A 20887-nucleotide genomic window follows, 5' to 3' on the forward strand; every position below is an offset into this window, starting at 1 on the left:
GACTGTTTGGTTATAGAAACCTTAAGGAATTTAAGTTAAAATGAAAAGTACTAATAATTTAACAACTTTGGCTACATAGTGAAAGTTACCAGGATAGCTTATAAAACTACAGTGTTCAGATGCCACCTCAAAACAATTAAATCAGAATCTCATGATAGAAAATAAAATGAATTTCCTATACTGTCAATAAATATGAACAAATTCCACTATCATTATTTCAGTATGTTCATTCTGTTATGTTTATGTTTCATAAATTTCAAAGTACTACTAGTAATACCAGAAACCAGGTGTTTAATACATTCTTATATTATAAATAATTTTTTAAAATCATAGTTTAGGGTCATACTATTGACATATTTTTAAATATCTCTCTAGTGGCCTAGATTCCTGCTAGCACTTGGAACTTTTTGGTGCTTCTAATGTAAAAACGCGTTAAAACAGGGCAATGAAAAGTCCTTTTGAAACCATGAAAAGAGAGTCAAGTATTCCATTTTATTATTGAATAATGTTAGCTTTATTATTGTAGTAGAATACAGTATGACATAAAATTAAGAGCTTTTGCTAAACTCTGTAAAGCAACACATGCATCTGCCATAAACAACCTTGATTCATGTTAGGTTTTATTGCCACTTCACTGCACTAAAGTGCAATAAACATTCAGTGTCATCTTTTTTAAAAATTTCCTGGGAGTAAACAGGAACTGTCCCCTATAAGAGTGTATCTTTATTTTCAAGGAAGACTTAACTACTATTACATGGTTTAGCAAAGCACTGTAAAAAAGCTACATAGAATAATTTGTTTTTGATAAACTTTGCAATCATTTATACAGTAAAGTACTATCCACATATACTAACAAACTAAGAAATGATAGAAATGCAGTCATTGCATAGCAGAAAGCAGACTAATAAGAAATATTCACATCTAATGAGCAAAATACAGACCAAAAGTTAGCCATGAGAAGTCTGGAAGGTAAACTGCTCTCAATTAACACATTAGGATAACGCCGAAAAATAACAAGATAAACAGCAACACAGAAGTTAGAGCCATAATTTATTTTATTTTCTATACATAATATCTACACATGATATCAGTGGATGAAATGTCCTTGATTCAGTCTTCATTGGCCTAGCTTGTGAAATTTAGGCAGGACCAAATCAAACAATGAAGCACATTTAAAAAGAAAAGTGTGTTTAGGAAAACACAATGTATTTTCCTACATCATTGGATAGCAGCTTTTTGAGAAAAACATTGCTCAAAACTTGGGTTTGGATCCCAACTGTCTTATTTGGCAATTATGCTAACAGGTTTATGCTGTAGTATTCTAAGTGTGTTTAGACCATGACTTGTGGATTCTGAACACTAAATTTAAATATCTGTTAAACTCTATCAGACAAAAGGAGACTTTAAAAATACCTTCTGCATAAATATTTATCTCTAAAACATCTGGGCAGTAACGAAACAGACTAGAATTTTTATAAGGAAGTATTAATGGACCTCTTTTATTTAAAGCCCTTACATAGTATGCCTACAAATATATTGCTACAGTATAAATGAAATGTAATAATATTACTCAATAAAAGCTATTTTCTGTACATTCTTTTATGTATTTTATATTTAATGCTACATATGGTACAACACTTATTGAAATAGTTGGTATTAGCAAATATAGCAATAATATATAGTTCATTTTCTAGCTCCAACTAATGCTTTCCATTTTCTTTCTATAATACAATAGCCTAAAATAGGGAAATGTGTGGCATGACTTGAACAGATAGCAACTGATCACTGTATACTAGACAACAGTTTGGAAATTATAAATTTTGTCTACATAAGTGGACTTCATGTTTTAAGTTCCATGTGGTTCCTACTTGCTGTTCTGTTCTTAAATGCGGGCCCTAAATGTATTTCCATAGCATTTAACAACATTCTAACAGCTAAGAGCAGTGATTCTTACACAATATTTTAAGAACACAATTTTAAAAAAGTAAAAAATGTACAATCTCATGCTGGTATATTTACATATATCGTTTATATATTCTATTTTTGTTTGCTAGTCATAAATTTCAATCTAAAGCTTTTAATGTAGTTATATAAAAGAATACATTCAACAATTCCAGAGCTTGCAAAATATTTTTGCCCTTCTAAAAACATCTTCATAATGAGAACTAAGTGAGTATTGGGCTCATGTGCTATCTGAAAATAGGGTGAAAAAGGGAATATTTTTAAATTATTTTAGTTTAGTTTCTATTGAGTATACCTGCTGGTTAAAATTATTCTTCCTTGAGTCTGGTGGTAAAAGCTCAGATGAAAGTGAAGTAGCCTATTTAAAGCATTTGTCTTCATTGGACTAAATGTGCTCTACAATGAGCAACTGCACCTTTGCCTATGAAAGTTCCATGAATTTTAAAATAGCATTTTATGACAAAATAATGCATTAGGCATTTTTTTTTCAAAGAGAAAGAATAGGGATCTTCAGCTTTGGAAACAAAATGTTAAAGCTATACATCAGTTTAAAAATCAAAACAAAAACATAAGCACAACATAGTTTGTGTAATAAAGACACAGATCATTAAATTTTTCTTCATGAAACATTTATAATTTATCCTTTTAAACACCTTCACAGAAAAATATTTTTGACATATACAGTATCTTTTTAGAATATTTGGAAATATGTATCTACAAATGACTTAGGGGTTATAGTTAAGTGCTAATTTTTTTCTACTTTTCCTTGTATCTTTGAACAATCTTCCCCCCTTTTCTCTCTCATTCTGTCTCCTTCTGACATGACTTTGCTCTTTCACTTGCTCTCTCAGAATCCTGTCTCCAAGCTGCATAGTCTGCTTTGCTCCAGACTGCCAGACAGGGGTCTCTTGTTCTTAAATGAATTATGAAAATAAGGAAACTTTCAAATTCTTTAAGACAGAGGCAATAAAGCAGATGGGAATTACTGCGTTGAGAACATAAAGAAATTCCCAGTGCAGAGGACTGAACAACAGAATGTGAGTAAAAGATCTATTGATGTGGTGTAGGGGCTTTTAGCTGAGGCTCTCTGTTTAAATACGTAGCCCAGTAGACTAAGTTAAAGATTCCAAATAGCAGCGGGAAGGCTATTCTTGACAGTCGGTCAATTTTGCTGACACTGTTAAAGGTTTTCTTGGGTTCTGGTGGTTTTGTTTCGGGCTTGACCTCTTTGGGTTCTATGGTTGCACTTTTAGCAATGGTGGCTAAGCCTGGGTCACCCCTGGCCAAATTAGGGGTGTAGCTGGTTGCTGTTGGAGCGTAAGTGTTGTTTTTCTTAATAAGAGGATCCTTTACTTTCTTTGGCTGTAGAAAGAAAGAGTAAAACATTTTGTTTAGTAAACGGTCAGAAGCAAAATTATAAGTTGCTGAGCAAGATAGTCCTTATTTTGGAACCTAAATCTGTGCTTTATTAAAAATTTTAAAAACATAATTTATGCCTGTTTTATTATAATACATTTTAAATGCAGACAGTATTTAATAGCCTTTTGCCATCAAGAAGTGGAGCACCTTAGATTTTTATTAATTATGGTAGTTGTTACCACTACAGAGGATTTTTTAATTTAATGCATTTGTGTTAATTACGGGATAAACAGAGTTAAACCAATTTCTTTACTATAGAACTTCTAAGCTTCCTTACTATACTGTGACCAGGAAATACAGTATGCAGCAATATTCAAGTGGGCCTCACCACAGAACTAAACTTTCAGGGAGTATCTTAAAACACTAATATTCTGTAGAATAAAGTTTCAGAAAAGCTGCTGACAAGTAAGTCCTTCTAGATTATTTCTAAACATCTTAAAATCTGTCTCTGTCTCCGCTCTTCATCGCAGCATTCCAAAGTTCACTTGCATTTTGACATGCATTTTCTTCAAACCCGGTAAATAGAGCTTTCCTCCCAAGCTGTAACATAAAGCCCACACTCTGTAATAGTTTCTAATTGAGAGAAGTAGTTATTAATGTAACTTGAACATTTTCTACCATGAGGCATTTCTTGGTAATTTCTGTGTGTTATGATCCCTAAAGCGTGTGGTTATTTTGGAAAGAAAAAAAACGTGCTTGCTCTTGACTTCGCCGAAAACTGGGGATGGTTCATGTTGCAAACTCAATTTAATTGAGGCATTATGGTTATACATTTACGACCAAATGCTTAGGCTCAGAAAACAACCAAAAGAATATGCTTGGCCGGGCGCGGTGGCTCACGCCTGTAATCCCAGCACTTTGGGAGGCCGAGGCGGGTGGATCACGAGGTCAAGAAATCGAGACCATCCTGGTCAACATAGTGAAACCCCGTCTCTACTAAAAATACAAAAATTAGCTGGGCATGGTGGTGTGTGCCTGTAATCCCAGCTACTCAGGAGGCTGAGGCAGGAGAATTGCCTGAACCCAGGAGGCGGAGGTTGCGGTGAGCCGAGATCGCGCCATTGCACTCCAGCCTGGGTAACAAGAGCGAAACTCCTTCTCAAAAAAATAAAAGAAAAAAAAAAAAAAAAAAAAAAGAATATGCTTTTCAAGTTACAAAATTAAAATACACTTGGTAAAAAAAGAATTTGAGCAATTTTATTTGCTCCTATCATCTTTGTTAAAACTGTTCTCAAATCAATAGAAACCATAGGAAAATATATTTGACCAGAAGTGTTCACCTTCCTGTCTCTCCTTTATCTCCTCCACTTTGCACATCTATTCACCTAACTGGCCTCTCCCTTTAGCGATAATAAAATTATCGTGGCACTTAATTGTTTATCACATAAAAAAAAAGAATCCTTATTATTCTGCAAACTCCATCCAGTACCACAGGTCCAAACATCTCAATTGTAGGTTTAAAGAGACTTAATAGTGATGTATTGCATTTACCTTTTCTGGAACCACACTTTTGCCATCCCATGCATAACCTCTCTTGGTGAAATAGTTTACTGTGGCAAACTCGATCAGAGCTGAGAACACAAAGGCATAGCACACTGCAATAAACCAATCCATAGCTGTTGCATAAGCCACCTTAGGGAGGGAGTTTCTGGCACTGATACTCAACGTTGTCATGGTGAGCACAGTTGTTACTCCTGTAAAGAAAAAAAAAATGAGTGATGTCAGTTTATACTATGAAATTTCATCACAAGACGACAGCCTACTTGAACAGAAGGAAGTCAACAGTATCGTGACAGGATGTGGTTTCTAAATCATCCCATTTTGGTTTGGAATTGATGAGTCTTAATTTAACTGCAGGGTAGTCTGTGATTCGTGGAATGGCAGTATTGAGGAGGATATCTTGTAGGAATAAATTGCTCTGCTCTTGAAGAGCTGTTAAGAAGACAGTAACCTCCTTTAAATGGGCAGTTTGAACACAGTGTCCTGGGTAAGACAGTAAATAACATTCCTTACTGTACCTAGTTCTTCATATAGACATCACAAATCTTCACCACCTGTAATCTACAAGAAAATTCTAGATGCTCAGCTCTGTTTAATATTCTATGCCCCCCAAATATATAAACAAGGCAACCAATGAAGATTGATAATTGATAGATAATTGAACAATCTTGGGATAATTGCCACATTATTGGCTCATGCATTTATACTACTTTTCCTGATTCAAAAATAGCTACTTTTTAAAAAATTCCTAAAACTGACAGACATGTATGTGTGTGTGTGTATATTATATATAATATACACACACACACATATATATATACACACACACATACACATATAGAGACACAAACACACACACACACACACACATATATATAAATCTACATTTTATGGTGCTTGCTAGAGATCACATAGCTAAGAATTAGCAGTACCAAAACATTTGAACACCAGTTTTTCCGATTCAAATGTTACATCTTTTTTCTTTCTGATAAGCCTGCTTCATCTTTTTTACTCTGCAAATTCATCCCTAGTGATTAAAATGTCCTCTATTCAAAGAAGTTTTCAAGTTGGCCCATTTTAGCTTACTTGTATGATTATATAAGCTAGTATGGGAGAGATGATACCCTCTAATGTTCGTTTACCAAACACTGTCAACCTACTATATGTAATACGCTGTACTCAGTACAAAAGTATAATACTGTCAGGTTCCCTTTAAACTATTTGAAAATGTTTAAAAAACAGTTCACAGTAACCCATTCGGGGTGGATCAGGCTACATATTGTAGAAACAATTTTGAACTCTTCCAATGACTAGTCTCAGCCCTACCACTTACTAGCTCTATGGCCTCTGCTAAGTGATTTAACTTGTAGGGACCTCTGTCCCAATATCTGTAAAAGGGATGACTTGTCTTTCATTCTCTCCACTGTCTATACTATTGTTGAAATTCTATGAGAAGGACATTTTTGCCCAGCCACTCATAAGACCATCATGAGGATTAAATGCCCAGTCACTTACAAGACTATCATGAGGATATATTTGGCAGCAAAATTCAGTCTCCTGAATTTACATGTCAATATTAACTTAAGAAAATATTAGGGTAATTAAAAGTCCAGGGCAACCCAGTTTCAAATTCCTATTCTATAACTGCTGGATGACCTTGAGAAAATTGCCTTAAAATCCTGAGCTTCTGGGGTTTATAATTTTTTTTCTTGTAAGTTGATTTTAATAAGTTTAACTTAGAGGGTTATTATGAATATTAAATAAAGTAATGCAATGAAGTGTTTAGCACTTAGCCTGATAATAAGGGCAAAACTAATTACAATTGACAACTTCAGTCCTTTTTGATAAATCCCTAATATAATACATTCCAATTTTTTTCAAATTTTGGTTTATGTAGGCAGCTGTCAGAAGTAATTTGGGAATGAGTATTCTCAAACCAAATGTGTCCATAAATTAAGAGCAGTTAAGAAGAATAACATAAAGATACACTTTGTACCATAGGAAAACACAATTCTTGTTATAGGAAAAGAGAAAAGAGCACAGATTTGTTGAACAACTTTGAAGTTCCAAGTACCGAACCTGACAATGTATGTATTTTATTTTATTCGTCTCACTTTTTAAAAAACAGCATTACTTTCGTTTCCTTATACTCTTATTTTATAGACAACTGAAGCTCCGCAAAATGAAGTAAATTTGCCGATGCCATACAGCTGGTAGGTGGTAAGACTGAATCTCAATCTTGGATGTATTTGGCAGCAAATTTAAGTGACCACATTGCCTCCAAATGAGAGACAACATGGAAAACCAAGAATATGATCTTTTAAGGCATAACATAAACTTTGACTTTGCTTCATTCTGGATGTCTTTTAATAAATGGTTATGAAGCACAACTTTTGTTTATTTGTTTTGTTCTTTTTTTTTTTAATCTCCACGATCCTCTTAGACATCTCACAGAGCTCAGAAAAATGTGCTGAATACAAACTAAAAGGCATAGACACATGTGTACAACACAAATGTTAAAAGGTTAAAAGTTCAGAAAATTATATTTGTGATTCCAGTGAACTTAAAATATTGGCAACATACAATAACTTGAAACACAAAAATACTTGTCACAACTAAGTTTATTGAGTTTACAGACATATAGTTCTGTTCACCAAAGGCCATGAATCAGCTGAGATATAAGATTGCTGAAAATGTTAATAGCAATGTTTTTTGATTTATGTACCATTTAAAATGCTGTAAAGAATTTTCAAATCAAAAGGGTACAATTTGTTGGAGTGGGAGGGGGAAAATTACCTTTGAAAGAACCTTTTTCAATATAGTGTACTCATACTATAAAAATAAAATAAAACAAAACATAAATATGTCCTGTGTTTAATTTTCTTCTAATTTACTAGCGAGAAAAGGCATACTCATACAGAGATAAGCATCTTAACAAGAGTTAGTCTTTAGTGACTGCATTGCTAGTTAATATTGACATGTGGTAATGGGAAAGAATGAGTATGTAATGAACTGCTCTTTTGGTCTGTAGCTGCAATTATTTTGAATATTAATTAAGCTATATGTTTAGGTTGTTATCAGAGCAAAGACTAGGTGTTTGCCAATCTTGAAGCATATTGCCAAGCTGGGAAGAAAATACATGTATCTGGTACTTGTAGCAGAGTCTTCCTTTTTTTCTGAGATAACTGAATTTTCCTACCCTACGTATTATTGAAATATGATATGATAGGAATATCCTAACATGAATAATCCTCAGTTTAGACTATAAGCTTCTACAGGCTTTTATCCTTTAGCCTATCCTCTTAAAAACAGCAGGTACCTAGTTGATATTTGTGGAATGAACCTTGATAATTGTACCTTTCACCAATAAATATGTATTTGTGATTTACAAATGATGTTGACCACAATACTGCCATTTCATTTGTTTTCATTGCAGCAGGATAGCTCAGAGATGATGATATGGCATTGTCATTAGGCGAACAGACTCCAGAGCTAAATGCTAGGGTCTTAGTCCTGACTCCATCTAATAGCTTCTGACTAGGGGCAGATTGCTTAATCTCTTGTTCCTTAGCTTTCACTTTTATAAAATGGAAATAATGATAGTAGATAGAATTTGTTTTACCGTTAAATAATACAGGCTAATTGTATAGAATAGTGCCTAGTATAAAAGCATTTGATGAGTATTATCTATGATTTTATGATTACTCAATTTTAAGCTTCAGAATGCAATTTTCATAAGGAGAGTGGTGGTCTATGTTCAGTTTGCCACTGTATTTTGTGTCTAGAAGGTATTGTAGTGGAATCTTTTATTTTTATCATCCTTAAAAATACAGTTGAGATAATATGCTAGGATATAGGCAGGAAATACCTTTTTATATGCACACTCTAAAATAATACATTAGGAAAGAAGTTTTCCTATTAGTAAAAAGTTGTTTACCCTTTAAACAATACTCCATTAGGTTTCTTAACTTGAAACATGTAGGTCATTACAAATATTGTAATAGAAAAAAGTGAGTGCAGGTAACTCTACAGAAGTGCACACATCAGGTAAAGTGAAGTATTCCTATACTGACATGATGGTCATTAATTAGGTTTCCCTACTTAAAGAAACCCTGCTTTTTATGAATGTAAATAAGTAGTTCTCCTGATATTTTCTATGCTTCTCAAGCAATGCAGTGATTCATGTTATGTATTCTAAATATATTATTTAAGTATTCAGTTTTTATTCATGTGTTTTTAATATGATGCATTTTGTGCCTGTGTCCCTGATTTTTATCTTAAAATATCAAAGCAAATGTTCATTAATATCATCTATTTATATATACTAAAACAGCATGCTATTTAAATAAAGTTTTTTTCAAAATATACCATAACAAGAGTGGCAATTCCTTGAACTTTTCTGTTGTATGAACTTCATATTTGAGTGTATAATGATTTTTTAAATTTCTCTTTGAAATGCCACAGATATGATATCACTTGTCCTCTATCTTGTGTGTGTATCTTGACTGGCACTTACCAAAGACAGTTCTTGCTGGTACAGACTCTCTGTTCAGCCAGAATGAGACTTGTGAGAGAATCACTGTCATTATGCATGGCAGGTATGTTTGAATAACAAAGTAGCCAATCTTTCTCTTCAAGTGAAAATGAGTGGTCATAACGACATATTCTCCTGAGAAGTAAAATAGACAAGAAATTTGAGCAATTTGAAATTGGAAAAAAGTTATCTCTGAGATTTACTGTGAGTACCAAAGACCTGGGAGTTAAACACATCCTTTCTCCATGTGACATCCAGTTCTTGGAGAAGAAAGTTTTTATCCAGAAAATAAAATAAACATTCTTAACAGACAGTAAAAATGACTCTGAGGATGAGACTGAGGTGCCAGAGTCTCTAAAGGTATTCTCATCTCTTAATTCAAATACATCACATATTGAAGGAGCTAATCTGAGCTTATATTTAAGGATTTGCTTTTCAATCCTTAAATTGACCGAGAAGGTAATATGCTAAACCCTGTGACATTCACCAATGGGTCAGAAACAGATCAGATCTCCAGTGTGTTCATTATGGAGCAGATCCACAATATCTACTGAAGAAACTTTAGTGTGTACGTCAGGACAGTTTAATTTTAGCTACAGCACTACATTAAGTATCTCTTTGACCTCAGATGAATAATTTAGCATGGCCTGATCTACAAAACAAGGAGAGTGGGCTAGAATCTATTGTTTCTCAAAATTTATTTTCCATGATTTCCTGGGAAACTTTTGAAGAATACATTTCTTCAAATCCCACCTAGATTCACAAACTTTTCTTTGAATTGCCAGGAAAATCTGTATTTATAACCAGCTTTTGAGTTTGTCCCAATTCCTAGATTGGTCTGGGAAACAGTGGGCTAGTTAGGTGCTCTCCATGGTCCTTAAATACTACCAATTCTGACTTCAGTCAGAGGTATGAAGCAGTAGACACACAATCCAAATTGCAGGGTGGTCTTATTTTTTCTTTTAGCTTTATACTTTCTCAGTTAAAAATTTTAGAATTGTTTAGCCTTATTCACTCAGAATATAGGGTTAACTATCTGTGGATGGATAGGAGAGAAACAGATGTGTTATGGCTTAGAAAGCGTCATTCACTTTAGAACACACCTTTCTCCTTCTTTTCTTCTCCAAATTTCTCCCTACTTGACCTAACATTTTTATCTCAGCCTATGTACCTCAGACCTCAGCCCCTATAATGTGACTACCCCTGTTCAGAACCTCTTAATCTTGATAACCAAAACCCTTTTTTCAGTCTTGGTGCTGGAGCTGACTACACACCTTCTTCACAGTTTTAAGTAATGCCTGTCCTTACCTTATTTATAGCAAACTCTTGATTTCTATTTTCATTTTTTATCTCATTTTTTATTTATTTTGCTCACTTATTATTTCAATGAATTATTAAATTCTTTATATTTTTCACACTACTCTTCATTTTTCTTCAAAGTAAAGGTAGGATTCCTAAAGAAAATGAGGTATAATTCTGCCCTCAGCTCTTTTTCTTACTTTCTCTTGTCTCTAACAAGGAGTTCTTCATCTCACCCCTGCTTGTAGTGTCATCTTTACCTAGATGTCCAGATGGCTGAAAAAGTTACATCTGTAAGTGACCACATCTTCAAAATAACTGTTATGGTGTATTCCCAAATCTATACTAGACAACATCGCATCCCACAGATACTGATTTTTCACTGATACCACCAATTATATTTGTTCAAAACTCTCACAGCTAACTTTTTCCACAAAAGAATGACCAACACACAGCAATTCTGCTTCTTCACTGGGATCCTTTCTTAATAAATGGCACTATCATCTGTCTGTTCACTTAAGCTAAAAACCCAGAATTAATCCTTATTTGTTAGATAGTGCTGTGGAAAGAGAGAGGAAGGAGTCAGTTGATCACCACAATTTAAATTTCACTTGGGCATCTTTGCTGCTTCTATCTCTTCTTATCTCATGGTCACCGTGTACATTTCCTTCGTAGATTGTGTCTTGTTTGTCTCCAGTCCTTTGTGCCTTATTTGTTTCTTGTTTGGCTCTAGTCACATCCTAACTCCAATTTTTCCTAAATTTTGATGCAGCGTGATTTTTCACCTTTTGTTTTTTTAAAAAAAAGTGTGATTCTGCCACCTTTTTTTTTTTAACTTAAAACACATCAATGGAGTCCAATTAATAACATTAGGCTTTCTCAGCCTCAACACTATTGACATTTTTGACCAGATGATCATTTATTGAAGGTGGCTGTCCTACACATTATAGAATGTTTAGCAGTCTACTCACTAGATGCCAGTAGCAAACAGTTGCCCCTCCCTTGTGTGACAGTATAAATTGACTCCAGTTCTACAAAGTAACAAGCAAACTTTCTAATCTGTGTTTAAGACTATATATATCATAGATAGCTCTAATAGGCACTGAATTCTCTTGTCTCTCCAAACACTTCAACATCTTAGTATCTCGGCCCACAAAACTCTACTTAACATCTTCTGCAGCTGAATATTTTCCTCATCTATAGGTTGGTTCCAGCCCAAATATCAAGTCCTCAGTGGAACAGAAATAATTGTCCTATAGAATAATGTATTAGCTTTGGAAGAAAATGAATTTGATTTCAAAACCCAGATCTCCTATTTTCTTGCTTTGTAGACTTTGGCAACTCACTTGAACTCCCTTATCCTTAGTTTTCTTGTCTACAAAATAGTCAGAAGTACAATATAGAAACAATAAAGAATAATGGCTCTAATTTAGATGATATTATTTAATCATGTTAAAATGTTAAATTTTAGTTTGTTTCTCCATTTCTTCACACTTCTTCTCAATAAGAATTCATAATGGGAAAAAAAAAACAAAAGAATTCATAGAAATGTTAGTAGAATAACACATCCTGTTTTCTTTAGCAAAAAAATTATCTATGCACTTATGCCTGCTTTCATTATTAATTGCCATTGATAATAGTACCTGCCCTTTACTGCACACTTACTGTGTTCAACTTTATAGCTCTTGCTTATATTTACGATAAAATCTCATACTCTGCATTTTGGTTATTTAACTACACATATCCCTCCCAACAAACTGAAAACTAAAGAGAAGAATAGTTATTTGGTTATGTAGCATGACTGGCCATATCCTCAGTATTTAATACCTTCCTATAATGAAAATGGATGCATGAGGCTTGTGGTCACTCAATCAAAACAAAGTTAACAAGCATCTTTCTTTTAAAGGACAAATGAAATGCTAACAGATTAATTTCTTATTATTTTCTGAGTATTCCTCTAGTGATATATTTAAGGTCATTGGAAAAGAAAGAAGTGATACAAATTTGAGAAAAATGTAGAAAAACAATATTCCCAAAACTCTGCTAAAATATAGTCTTGTGTGGACATACCCATACTACACTTCACCATCTCTGGGACATGGATTATTATTTCTAACAATTCATTCCATTGCAGCCTGCAAAATGTCACCAGCTCAAAGAAGAACAATCCAGCTTCATATAATGTCAGAAAAATGAGTGTCTGTATACATTCCATTATCTCTTGTTGTTCTCAACATGACATTTTTGCAAAGATCCTGAAAAGAATATAATTTTGGGCAATCTGAAGAGCTATTATTTAACATTATATTTGTTTTACAAATAACTTTTTCCTAACAGAATACGGAAAAAATAGAAGGAATTCCAATGTTTTGAAACGTTTTTCTAAATGAATACAATTTTAAGAGTGTTGGCACAAAACTTTTAAATAAGGAAGAAAAGGGCAACAATTGTCAAAATTTTGTTGTAATAGCTTTAAAATGAAAGAAAAACACAACAAAAACAAAAAACCCAGTCACCTAAATTGGACTGAAATAACATGTCTAGACATCAAGTGCTTATGTACTAAGCATGCCAAATTATTTTCCTCTAATTCAACAGTCTAGGAGAACTCTAATTCAAATATTCTTGAACTTGAACCCTGAAGGAAGCTTGTAAATTAGATGTGACAATATTTCTGATATATTGCAATACAAAAGTAAGGAGAGTGAAAGAAAAGAAACTGATATAATTTTCCAGAACAGTGCTAAAGATTTGTTTAGATCTGGCTTTCAACCTTTGCTTTCTCAAATATTAGTTACTTGAAGGTAAATACCTTGCTTGGGTTCATTTGGCTTTAGTTTCATGATTTGTCCAATTAATATAATAGTATTTAACTGTCTCCTAGGATGATGTGAAGATAAAATTAATATGCATGAAAGTACTTTTTAAAAATTCAAGTTCTATGGAGATTTACAGTGTAAAGATTAAAATCACAGACATGTATTCTCTCTTTAGCTCATAGAATCAATCACTTGGTCATTCAACAAAATTGTGTTGAACACTGGTTGCTTGTTAAACTGTCGTTTTCCTTCCAAGTATTCTAAACTTGGTGTTTTCTACAGATACTAATATTGCAAAAGGAATTTTCTATCAAAAATGTTATTGAGAAAGTGGTAGTTACATTTTTTAATTGCTTCAGAGATTCTAAATAGAGATAAGGGAGCACTGATTACAGTTCTAGATCATTTAGCCTCTCTGGGGCCATGTCCTCATTTGAAATATAAATGGTTTGACCAAATGACCACTAAGTCTTTTCCCCCCATCCCCAGAACTTATGTTCTATGGTTATAATGATTTCTCTGGAAATCATGTACTAGGCTTTATAAATGGGAACACCTAGGCTCTTTGAATGAATGTTGATCACCATTGTTACTCCATAGTCAAAGAAGATAGCTGCTTTTCTTATTATCTTCACCCTTCAGAGTCATCAGTACATCAACTCATGCAGAGAGGACTCTGAATCTAAAAAAGAGAATCCTACGATGTTTCTTAGTCATCTCCTTTAAGGATTAGCAATAGTTGGCTGGGTGTGCTGACCCATGCCAGTAATCCCAGCACTTTGGAAGGCCAAGGTGGGTGGATCACAACGTCAGGAGTTCGAGACCAGCCTGGCCAAGATGGTGAAACCCCATCACCATTAAATATACAAAAAATTAGCCAGGCATGATGGTGGGTGCCTGTAATCCCAGCTACTGCAGAGGCTAAGGCAAAGAATTGCTTGAACCCAGGAGGTGGAGGTTGCAGTGAGCCGAGATCTTGCCACTGCACCCAGCCTGGGCAGCAGAGTTCATCTCAAAAAGAAAAAAAAAAAGAGGATTAACAATAGTCATTCAGAAGAAACTTTCTTATTCACCAAACTAGTCAAATTTTCTTAAGATCAAATTTATTTAGGTAAATATGGAGAACTTAGTCATCAGTATGTGTTTTTAAAACATTACATGGTATTACATTATTATTGCTTTCTGGACACTGATATTATTATTATGCCTAATGATAAATTTAATTATTTTATTTTTCTTTATAAGTTATATTTTATGCCCTTAAATCATTGTAGTAACTTTTGCATGGGCTCTCCTTAAATAATCACTTAGAAAGTATAATGTGGTGAGGGTGAGAAGAGACAACGGGTTATGCTATCCCTGACACATCAGGTAGAAATGACCTCTTCCTCCTCTATGCCATCATGTAGTTCCCTTATACTGGCTTTACTATTTTTTATTATTATTATTATTATTATTATTATTTTGAGGCAGGGTCTCACTCTGTCACCCAGGTTGCAGTGCAGTGGCATAATCTCAGCTCAATGAAGCTTCTACTTTTCTGGGTTCAGGTGATCCTTCCACCTTAACCTCCCAAGTGGCTGGGACTACAGACATGTATCACCATGTTCAGCTAATTTTTATATTTTTTGTAGATATGGGGCTTCTCCATGTTGCCCAGGCTGCTCTCCAACACCTGGGCTCAAGTGACTGCCTGTCTCTGACTCCCAAATGCTGAGATGATAGGATGAATCAATGCACCAGCTTACTCTTATTATTAATAGTAACATTGGACACTTATTACATACATTTTACAAACCAGATACTCTTCTAGGTAGTTTACATGCATTTTCTTATTTCCATCTTACAATAGCTCATGAAAAAGACAGATACCAAAAAAACAACAACAACAAAAAATAACAACAAAAATTTAAAACTCGTCAAAAGTCACACAGTAAATAATTTGTAAAACCAACATTTAAACCCTTGTGGTATAACCTCAGGGTTCATACTCTTAACAACTATGTTTTCACATCTTACATGTCTCTGTTGCCTGTTATTGGTATGACATGTAGTTAAGAGTACATACCCTGCAGGTCGGCAACCCAGGTTCAAATCCCAGCTCTGCCACTTCCCAGCTGTGTGACCTTGGAATAATGTTTAAACTTCTCTGGGCCCCCATATATCCCATCTGTAAAATGGGGATAATAATATTACCTGAATCCTAGGATTTTGTGAGTATCAGATGTGAAGAACAGAACAGTGGTCAGTGCATGTTAACTATTTATCTCACTCAACTAAGAGCTTCTGAAGGGCAGGGGTCATGTGTCTTTCATCTCTGTTCTTCAAGCCCAATCACAGTGTCAGATACAGCAAGTGAACAAGCGATTTAAGGAATACATGGATAAACAAATGAATAATAAAGATTTACTTTGGATTTGAAAACCAAATGGATCATCCTTCCCATTTGCCTATTTCTCTGCCACATACTCTGCAAATGGTATTTTTCTGCCAAGTGAATAAATGTACTTAAAAGTAAGACTCTAACTAAATATTCTTTCCCTAAATTTAATGGCAGACTCCATGGAAGGAACTGTACCTCTAATGCATTTGTACTGAACTAGAAATTCAAATATTGTGTTAGGATTTCAATCTTTTCCCCTCTTACATTAATGAAGTGATTTAGAAAATATTTTTACCTGAAAGAGGTCAGTATGATTGTGTGTTTATGTTTTCATATGTGTGTTGGTGGCAGGCAAGTATAACAGCACTTTCTAAACTTCCAAGGGGATTTGAATAATTATCTCCCCAGGGAGAATTTTAAAATAGAAGAAGCTGCTCTTTATTTCATCCTTCTCAATGTATGCATTCTCTCTCACCATCATTCTCTAGTCTACCGGTAGAAACAGGGAGGTAATTGTACTCAAGGTCATTTATCTTGATGTTTTCAGGGCTCCACAAAGAGATGTAAAATACAGCATTGCAGACCTTACACAAAGTTCTGTTTCTTTCTACCGAAATCTATCAATTTGGATACTTGGTGAGCTAAAGTGGACCCAGAGGAAGTATAATTCAGTGTGTTATTGTGGAGTTGAAACATATATCAAACTGAGCTCCCATTTGAGAATTCGCTCATTATTCTCCTTGCCCCCCAGTATTCACTTTGTGGTGACAGGAAAAAGCTTTTATTTTATGTAGGTGAACTTACTGCTCTAGCACAGAATGATTACTTCTAATGGACCCAACCCATGAGGTCTACCCTCATATGTGGCAATGGGTTGGACCACTGTCTCTCATTTTATTGAAAGATTGAAGGTTTTTTTGTTTTTTTTTTGGGTATCCAGAATGTAGGTAGGTTAAAACCTTTGGAAGCCAAAGGTGAAGAAGGCCTCCATTATTTTGACTAAGCCTCTCATTTTGAACATAAGGGATCTTGGGCATAAAGAGGGTTATAGTGACATGATTAAGGTTGTTAAAGAGAAAACTAGAGTAGGAACATCCTCTTCTCTAAGCAACCTTTGAGGCTTCATATATATTTGCACTGTGGCCTGCATACTACGGCATTTGAATTGTTTCCTTAATATTCTCCAACTTCCTTTCTAACAAAAAGAGATGGAGACTTCCTTGACGAAAAATTATGTGTGCAGTATTTGGTACACCTGGAGCCAAGAACAGTGATTATTTATCCCCTAATATATTCAGACTAATAAAATGAAAACTCAACCTCTGCAACAATCCCTCCTAGATCATCTTAGGCTGGATTCATTTTTTTATTTATTAATTCAAAATATTTGTTCCATGCCTCCTATGTCTCAGCTACTACAGAAAATAATAGAGGTACAGAAGACAGACGTGGTCTCTGCCATCACTAAAATGTTAATCACAGCACTTACTACTGATTTTGATAATTATTATTTATGTGTTCAATTTCTCTTAGACTTCAAATTCCATGACAGCAAAATCTGAGCTTGTCTATCATTTAATCTTTAGTGTCTGTCATTATACCCAGCTTAATAACGGCATTCAAGTTGTTTTAAAAAAAGTAAACAAAGCTTATTTTAGTATCTTTTCCAACATATTGTGTTATAAGAAGGAAAAATCTTGAGCATTTTTCATGTTTTGGAATATTTCAGCACTACAGTAATAGGTATTACTTAACATTTTGAGTATCTACTATATAATACACTGTAATATTTAATATTATTTCATCTTTAATACAAAAATACAGGATTATCACTCCTTAGGCAAGACTAGAGTTTCCAAATAAACAAAAGACTTGCTCAAAGTCACAAGGCTTCTAAGCGACAGGAGCAGGACTTGCATTCACATCTTCCTCACTACAAAGCCGATGACCTTTCCACTATGCCACTTGGATTTGAAATAAGAGAAAAACAGAGACACAGTCTCTATTTTAAAAAAAATAAAACACATAAACATAGCAAGCAAAAGACAGATCCTATTAATCAGAACTTATCCAACAATCATAATAAGAGAGGTTGACCTATTATCTGAGTGTGTTATGCTTGTGAGGTTCCCATTATAAAGCCTGAAATCTGAGGAAGAAGTTTGTTCTGAGAAAAACACCACCACTCTTCTTGTTTATTGCAAAATCATGTTTCCTTAGAAATCACAAATAACAGTGAATAAGATCAACTTAAATTTTGAAAGACATTCATAAAAATAATTGTTGATCCTTGTTAAAGCTTTCAGTAATTGAACCTTAAAGAATATTGGGGTTTGTGGGGCATATGTTTTCTAATTGTTGCAGTCCAACTTTTATCTATAATTATCTAGTCTGATGATCACATTTCAGACAGTACAAAATGGATACTTGAATAATAAAACTTTTATCTTATGGTTTGAAACAACTTTAAAGATGTGGGTCCAGCTTTTTCAGAGTATCTGATCTAGTTCTGAGTATAGGATTAGTAAATCAGTCGGTATACTAAAATGGATGGCATGCTACCTACTTTTAATTCCAACATGGAGTGATCAATGATATGGTCATGTCTCTCTCAGCTTTAGCTTTAGGTGTGGAAAATGCTTGGGTAGAGACAGAAATGAATTTGTAGAAGGAATTGGTTTTTTGATGCCCCACATATAATAATCACTACTACAAATTCAGCAAAATTCATTAACTTATGGTAATAAACGTAGCCTAGTGTATATAATAATAGTTATTTATGAAAAGCTTTTAATGTGTCAGGAATCATGATAAGTACTCTTTATGAATTTAATGTATTTCTTCCATTACATTACATGTAATGGAACTACAAACAACTGATGAGGTCTGGGAGTAAGGATTTAACTCAGATGTCCATCTCTAAGAGTTCACAAAGCTAACTGCTATGCTACAGTGATCACATAGAACCAGTTTCTCAATTTGCAAACAAAAAACAAAAACAGAGGCCGAGAGGCATTAAATGACATGTCCAAGGTCACAGGTCTACTGAGTTCACATTAGTTCCCAGCTCAACTGATGCCCAGTTTAGTGAAATGTTCTCTTTCTTAGACTTGTATTACTGAAGGACTCATGGAGTTCTCAAAAAATACTTTTCCATTTCTTCCTCCATGTTTGAAGTAACAAAATGGCACTTACCTGTGCTTGACTGGACAATTCCAGAGTCTACTGTTTGTCCAAGAAGATCATACTGGTTTAGACGTGATCCGTCTTCTGCTACAACCACTGAGCGTGCTGGCTCTCTGGTCCATTCATAAACAACTTCTGCTCTTGTATAAGCATCTAAAAGGAAACAGTAGAAAATTATCCATATATTTTACTACTTCACTTCCCTTATTTAGTCGATACCTTCTATCAGCTTCATATGTTCTATATCATGGTTCCAGAGGGCAGGCTAAGAAAGCAGAGTGCACATCCCTTAATTTAGGAATTTAGGAAAATTAAAACACATTTTCTATTTTTTTTTTTTGAGATGGAGTTTCGCTCTTGTTACCCAGGCTGGAGTGTAATGGTGCAATCTCAGCTCACCGCAACCTCAGCCTCTTGGGTTCAGGCAATTCTGGCAATTCTCCTGCCTCAGCCTCCTGAGTAGCTGGGATTACAGGCACACGTCACCATGCCCAGCTAATTTTTTGTATTTTTAGTAGAGACAGGGTTTCCCCATGTTGACCAGGATGGTCTTGACCTCTTGACCTCGTGATCCACCCGCCTCGGCCTCCCAAAGTGACATTTTCTATTTTTTAAGTCATTTATTCTTTCTTCCAGCAAATGTTTATAAGCACCTACAAAGGACAAAATATTATGCTGGGGATATTAGCATGTCTGAGTTTACTCTCCTCTGTTATTGATTATCCTTCTTTTGGATATTTTCCATGATGATGAGCTAAATTCTATAGCTCTTCATCTCAATCATTTTCATTTGCCATGTCACTTTGAACTTGGCCATCTCCTAATGAGAGATTAAGTCATAATTCTTATAGATAATTTCCACAGGTTGGAGGAGGAGAGTGTGTAGCCTGAGAGAGAAAGAGGAGAAGGAATTCCATTGCTTTTATGATTTATAGTCCTATAACACCCACTTCACATAGGTTGAAATAACAGTACATACTCTCCTCTGTTTAGATGCAGAATGAGGTTAAAAATTTAAGGAAATATCACAATAGAAAAAGCAAGCTGTTTCCAGTGTTTTTGAGGGGAAAGCATTACAGCAAAAGTTGGCCTATGATAAGAGCTTGACTCATTGGCCAACAGCCAACTTCTCCATTAGGCACATTTGTTGCAGGGCCAAAGGTCCTCAATGCTTTTAGGAGGCCACAAAAATATTGCAAGGTTTTTTGAAATCAAAAGATAAGGTGAATATAATCTAATCTGGATTATATTCATCTTTGTAGTAGCAACATAGTCATAAAATAATTTTAATTTTCTCCTTGGAGGAATGGCCTCCAAAGACAAAAATGTTTAAGGCCCATAAACGTCATAATGCATCTCTGTTTGGCCCAATCCTCACTCAAATGACCAGGAGTTTGTGTGGTGTCCAATACATATTTGCCCCAGATAAAATATTATGAGGTGTAAAACTACGATTGCTTTTTTACATGAAAATGAGGCTGCATGAAAAAAGATGTGAGCCATGACTCTCAGTCCCTAAAACAAAGCTTCTAAAGTGATTACTTTTCATGGAGGTGAGTGATGCAGAAAAATGTAGCCAATGTTCCCTGATTTTACAAGGGTAGCCTGCCAGTTTCAGTATCATTTCTGTGTCGGTTTATAATCAGATGTTTTTAAAAAACAAAATTTTCCATAAGTTTAAGAGAATGAGCTAAAACTTAATTTAGTGGTTCATGAGACATGTAGAAGTAAAAAATTGGTAATTTTGAATTTATCTTTGTTTTTCCTTTTTAATTGTGGTTATCC

At 34.4% G+C, this 20887-nt stretch overlaps 1 protein-coding gene across 3 annotated transcripts in view; it reads right to left on the minus strand.

Moving 5' to 3' along the window:
• Positions 1 to 473: 473 nt before the first annotated feature.
• GABRA1 (gamma-aminobutyric acid type A receptor subunit alpha1) overlaps positions 474 to 20887 on the minus strand; it is a 56577-nt gene continuing 36163 nt past the window's right edge. For 2 of the 3 annotated variants that reach the window (XM_032252718.1, XM_032252719.1), the window contains exons 7-10: positions 19112 to 19255; positions 9398 to 9550; positions 4873 to 5075; positions 491 to 3324 (exon numbers count right to left, since the gene is read on the minus strand). In XM_032252718.1, coding sequence (XP_032108609.1) covers positions 3013 to 3324; positions 4873 to 5075; positions 9398 to 9550; positions 19112 to 19255 — 812 coding nt within the window. In that variant the 3' untranslated portion in view covers positions 491 to 3012. Of the gene's footprint in view, positions 3325 to 4872; positions 5076 to 9397; positions 9551 to 19111; positions 19256 to 20887 lie in introns of all 3 variants that reach the window. The other variant, XM_032252717.1, reaches the window with a different exon arrangement.

The sequence above is a fragment of the Sapajus apella genome, unplaced genomic scaffold, assembly GCF_009761245.1.
Source record: "Sapajus apella isolate SASKATOON/1434 unplaced genomic scaffold, GSC_monkey_1.0 scaffold79, whole genome shotgun sequence".
NCBI classification, from domain to species: domain Eukaryota; kingdom Metazoa; phylum Chordata; class Mammalia; order Primates; family Cebidae; genus Sapajus; species Sapajus apella.